Source organism: Cibotium barometz, chromosome 3, assembly GCF_041138505.1.
Source record: "Cibotium barometz isolate CiBa-2024 chromosome 3, ASM4113850v1, whole genome shotgun sequence".
Lineage (NCBI taxonomy): Eukaryota > Viridiplantae > Streptophyta > Polypodiopsida > Cyatheales > Cibotiaceae > Cibotium > Cibotium barometz.
The window spans coordinates 70,085,915-70,091,914 of record NC_141048.1 but is presented as its reverse complement, the minus strand read 5'-3'; the positions used below and the strand labels follow the sequence as shown (position 1 = coordinate 70,091,914).

At 46.9% G+C, this 6,000-nt stretch overlaps 1 protein-coding gene across 8 annotated transcripts in view; it reads right to left on the bottom strand.

Annotated features, from left to right (window-relative positions):
- Positions 1-444: 444 nt before the first annotated feature.
- Positions 445-6,000, bottom strand: part of LOC147640482 (uncharacterized) — an 81,051-nt gene continuing 75,495 nt past the window's right edge. For all 8 annotated transcript variants that reach the window (XM_086781146.1, XM_086781165.1, XM_086781192.1 and 5 more), the window contains one exon: positions 445-1,528. In XM_086781146.1, coding sequence (XP_086637272.1) covers positions 883-1,528 — 646 coding nt within the window. In that variant the 3' untranslated portion in view covers positions 445-882. The remainder of the gene's footprint in view (positions 1,529-6,000) is intronic.

The following is a 6,000-nucleotide window of genomic DNA, read 5'->3' as shown; positions in this document are numbered from 1 at the left end:
CCTCCATCTGGTTAATAAAGCTAGCTGCCTTTTGTTTGGTTCACATAGTGCATTCAGTAAACATACGATGCCCTCTGGTGGACTAAGAAGAGTAGATTTGAATTCCCCTCACTGGGGTTGTTAAGATTTAACACCAGGCCCTTTGCCAGGTACCCAAACAAAAGTAGGTTTAGAGACAGAAAACGTCCTTAACAAAAACTAATCCCATGGAAGGGAGAATAGATTAACAATAGATGAGAATCATTGTGGTGGAGCTTTCTCAGAAACGCCTCTATGCTGCCTTCAAGAAAACAAAGAGATTTTCTTAAATAAAGATCCACAAAATAAAATTCACATGTTGCCAATGCTATTGTTTGAGCCTTGCAGGTTTGGTTTAGAACTTGTTTTTGCTGCTTCTTGTTTTTGGTGGCTTGGTTCTCTTTTGAATGTTCTACTTACTCTGCATTCATGCTACTAGTGTGATTCAGTGACTACCAAAAATGGGCAACGTAATTTTAATGCGCACAAAATCATAGTGCATGAAGCATTTGGGTCAAACCCATGGCTACTTTCTTCTCTGGGACTCTTTGACCTCACTTTGTGGCCCTAGCACTACGAAAAAAAGCGACTTCGGAGTTTTATTTACATGATGAAACAAGGCATATTACCTGTTCCAGTCTGCAACATACAAGTAGAATGAAAAAAACAATCAGCTTTACAAACCCACTCAAGATAGAAGCAGAGCCTGGTTTTGCCATGCAAAATATACAGGTACAACACACCGCATAACTTGAGTAGAACTAATCTCCCCTTCTAGCACTGCTGTTGAAAGCAGTTATTGACATATTTTGATCATCAAAGGCAGTTATTGACATATTTTGATCATCAAAGGGCATATTGCTCTTAAGTTACTGCTACAGTTCTTTTCCTGAGGAGCTTTAAGGAAGATAAGAATTCTGAAGTGAAACCCAACACCTCTGCTTTCCTGAAATTCCCTTTGGTGCTTCTACCTTTCTTAGCTTGATGAGGATCCACCTTTGGCTTCTTTTCATCAGAATGCAGTCCCAACCTTCTGTAAGAACCAGAAAACAGCTCCAAAGAATAGCATTTCAATGCAATCTTCTTGGAGTTCCTTTTGTGGGCTGCTGAAACTGGTCTGGTTAAGAGTGGCCCATCACTCAAGCTCTGACAGCGTGAACATCGCCTTGCAGAAAAAGGCAGCTCTCTAGGAGACTTCCGTCTAGGGGAAGAAGGCACTTTTTTTATTTTGCTTGTGAATTTGGCAGTTACCTTACAAGGCTGGTTAGATATGCTCCCAAAAGACCGGATTTCTCTTAATGCATGTCTCCTCTTCACAAGCTTAAAAACAGGTTCATGTTTATCTGGTTCCTGTCTCCTCTTCACTGCTTTGAATCTAGAGGCCTCTAAACTACACCCAGAAAGCTTCTTTCTTGAGCTGCTGTCTTGAGCCCCGGTGATTGGTTTCATTTCAATGTTCTTCAGAAACATATCTGCCCTCTTGTTTTCCCTTTGTCCATCCAACAGCCACCTGCATATTGTGTTTGAAAACCAAATCATTACAAATTAAAACAACTAAGCTACATGAAAAAAGTACACTTCATGGAAAAAAAAAAACCCAAAACGGCTAAGCAACATGAAAAAGACACTGGTTGAACCAACACTCGTTGAGTGACACCTGGCTGCTGGAAGGGATAATAATGCCACTGCAAGAAAGGGTACTGTGTGGTGGTGGTATACAGGCAAAATTATGTGAGGGGTAGAGGTCATCCATGTGCACGCTCATTTCCCAGCAGAGACCCTCCCGAGTGCACAGCTGGGTGGTAGGATGTGGGACCCCTACATGCAGCCCACTTCAGAAGAAGTCGTAGTGATAGAAACATTAAGTCTGGTACATTTTGAATGCAGTCGTTACGAGTACGGAAAGTACGCATCAAGATAAGGTACGTTAAGTACGCTCATGTTTTTTTTTTACATATAAAAAAATGAAACATAGAAAATTGAGGAATTGGGAAAAATTGGGGGAAATTTGGGAGACTTGAGGAGACTTTGGGAAAATTGGGAACATAGGAAGAATTGCCATATTGGGGGAAATTGGGAAGAATTGCCATATTGGGGGAAATTGGGAAATTTGGGGGAATTGAAGGGACTTGGGAGGAATTGGAACACATCTATCTATCTATCTATTACATATTAACCATGGACAACCAAGGCACAAGGAGAGGCGAAAAAAAAGAAATCCTAGATTTCTAAAAAATAAGAGGAAAAAATCCCTTCGATTGACCCTTTGTATTCCGGCTCCCATTCCTGTGTTTCGCTTCTTAAGGTCATTTACATACTGCAGCAACGCGCGAGTTGAGTACTAGTTGGGGGAGGGCAAATTCTGCGACAGGAGAATTGGAGGAAATTGGAAAAAAATTAAGAGGAAAAGGCACGACATTTAGCTTGTTAGAAGTTTTTCTTCCATTTTCAACCCAAACAAGAAAAAAGGGGGGAAAAACTTTTTCCGTACCCATACGGGATGCACAATCTAGTACGGTACGGATCGTGCATATCGTACGGATCTGTACGCATACGGAATGCAACTATGGTTTGTGTGGCTGTCATATGGTCATTAGGTGTGTCCCCCCTATAGTAGCTGAGGTCTGTGGCTTTCTAAGTGTTGCCAAGCCTGTTGGAAGGCAGCTGCCATGGAAGGCGGCGTTAGGTGGTGTGCAGCAGCGACCCCTTGTTTGATTAAGGGAGGGTGCTGAAAAGACAAAGTAACCAAACCAACTCTCTTTGAGTAACATGAGGCAATTGGAATAGTAATCCCATATGCAAGAAAGGGCCTTGTGTGGTGGTGGTTTATTGGAAAGATCAGGTCTGGAACCCTGATATAAAGCCCACTTCAGGAATTCATGAGGACACCGGCTCTCAATGGCCACAATGTCCTTGATACACCAGAATGCCAATGCAATCCCAACATGTATTTGCCTCCACCGTGAAAGGATTGACAGGGTTCGAAAGATAAGCACACATTCATTAGAAAGTTTTTCAGCTTTTCAAAAGCATATTTGGTGCCATCTGAAGAGAATGTCACCACAAAATTTTCATTTCTACTTTAAATATTAGGTATACTCCAAGAGCATGACGTCCCACACCAAATTCTCCATGAATGACATGTTAGTTTAATTGTTGGGCATTCTTGAATACACAAGACTCATGCATCTTTGAAAAGACTTTCTTTTGCCAAGAATGAATACGGATGTCCAAGATTATGTAACCTCGTGCGGCGTGCCAAAAATGTCAGGTAAAATAAAGAAACATGCCTGAAGTGTAGGTGGACTGCTCCATCCAAGGGAAAGTAGCTCAATAGATTTTCTACCGAGACTAGCTAGGACGTAAAGAAGGCATGACTTTGTGTGGGCAGTTGTCTTCATCCCGCCCTTCCCCTCAGCAAGCAGGACTGGCTACTGGCAGCTCTTCCCACAAAGCTGACTGAGCACTTCCAGGACACCCGCCTGCTTGGTCGTGGCTTCTTCCAAGTAGGTTTCGACTCTCCGAAAGCCACATCCCATGCACTTGCCTGCAGCCCTCTCCCCCTCAGCTCAAAAAAAAAAAACTCTTCTTCAAATATCATCCAGACTTTGATCCAGTAGAGCAGCAGGTGCCTTCCTCCCCCACCCCCCTCAGCCGCTCCACCCCAGCAGCCTGTTCAATCATCAATGTTGGGTGGTGGTTAGGGATGGCAGACGCCCCAGAACCCCCCCTTCGCCCCAAGGCCCCCGATGGAGCATCCCAACCCCTATGCCTCTCTCTTGCCGATCAAGATGGGATATAGTTCTCAGCGCATCCCTCTTCCCCTAGAAGAGAGGGTCTCTTCCATGAATAGCAAGGAGAGTTTGCCACCCACGCCCCTGTACAGATCTTCTCTCCAGAGGACTTTCCTACCCTCACCACTCCGCAGGTGGCTACCTATGCGAGACGTACTCCCTCCTTGAGGGGTGCAGCATTGCAATCGATCACCAAGTTTGGTCCCACCTTTCATACGCTTCCCTTATGAGGATCGTCTCATGGAATATACAAGGATTAGGTGGTGTTTTTCCTCGCCCCAGAGACAGGTCGTGAGGGACCAACTCCACCTTTTAACCACACATGGCCCTGTGGACATATTGTTCATTGAAGAGCACAAATTAGATGATAGCCAATGCAGCAATCTGGCAAGGTTTTCATACTTTCAGGTCTTGGGATGCAGAATCTAACGGAATATGTCTCTCAGTTTCCCAGTCCATTTTGCCTTGCATTATGGGCCATGGACCATGGTGTCATCATGCCTGCTAAAGCAAGGGATTATCATTTTGCAGAACAACATGCATAATGGTATTTTGAACATCCATGCCCCTAAACAGGATCTCATTCTGGAAGCTCCTCACACAATGCTTGCTCTACTGATCGTTGGATCATTGGAAGAGACCTTAATATGGTTGTGCAGCAAGAAAATAAAAGACATGAGGATGTGGTACACCCTCTTGAGAGACCTACTTCTGCAGGGATTCGGCATTTGGTCGTACGCATAGTGGCAGACTTAGCACGCGACCCTGGATATGTGTGTATACACGAGGTTGCTCTGTCAGAGCGGGAGGCAGTCGCCATGGGCCACAGCCACTGGCGCCTGATCCGGGATTCTTGCAGTACTCCGGGTGGGCAGATTCGCAGCCGCTCGGATGGGGACTACTCTCCATCCAAGCCGCTTGCGAAGGCCCGCCGTACGGCTGAGACAGCATCCACCTCAGCAGGGCATCCATGAGGATCATCTCATGGAATGTACAGGGCCTTGGCGGAGCACACTTTATACGCTATCGTGGTTGCTTGAGGCAGGAGCTTCAGAGATGTCTGGTTGGTGGCAGCATTGATATTTTGATGATGCAGGAGCACCACTTGGGTGAGAGCAGGATCCGGAGATATGGTTCGGTGATGCCTGGTAGATGGGACACTTTTTGGTCTGAAGGGTTTGGTCCTTTGGGTGGACAGGGAGGAGTATGCATGGTCATTGCAGATGTATGGCGACAGGCCATTGTGGATCGAGGGATCATTGTGCCTGGTAGAGCACAGTATGTCATTCTGAGGATGCATCATGAGCTATTGGGTGTGCTCAACGTCTATGCGCCCAATCATGCTAGTGCCAGAGCAGAGTTCTGGACCCAGGTTACGGATGCATTGCCAGAGGCCGCACATTGGTGTGTCGGGGGAGACTTCAACATGCTTGAGGACCCGGCAGATAGGGTGGGAGGCAGTCATGTTACAGTGCACGGCACGGAGCTTGCAGCTTGGGACCGGTTTTGCATGTCACTGAGGATCACTGATGCATGGCAGCATGGGGCTTTCTCCCGGTCTCAGGACAGTCTTAGTTTCTCTCGGTCGGATCGCCGGCAGGGAGGGACTAATCTATCACAGATTGATCGCTTTTATGTGGGCGACTGGTTAGGGGAGCGAGGGGGCTCCGTCGGCATTCTCGCTGGCACCTCATTTTCAGATCATGCGCCAATTATATTGACATTGGAGGAGGGGTCCGGGGACACGGGAGCCCAGCTTGCAGTTGAGGATCCCAGAGAGGGTACTTACAGATCCCAGTCTCGCTGAGGACATTGAGAGGATCTGGCATGATAGTCAGTGCTCTGACCAGGATGCAGCGGGCCAGTGTGCACAGGGACTCACCGATCTTAGCTCTTTTCTACACGCTGCAGCTTTGACACGGCTGGGAGAGATTCGCGAGCGGGAGCATCGGCTGAGACGCAGCCTTGCTTCGCTACAGCGCCTTCAGGAGCAACAGCCTGCATGTGAGTGGGTGGCGTCCCAGTTGAGCCAGGCACGCCAGGAGGTTAGAGAGGTAGAGGAGCAGAGACATGAGTTTTACTATCGCCGTCAGGCCTCTCAATGGACGCAGCTTGGTGATAGAGTGACTGGGGAGTTTTTTGAGATCACTGGACCCTGTCATGCGCGAGCAGGAGTCCAGCTTGGTAG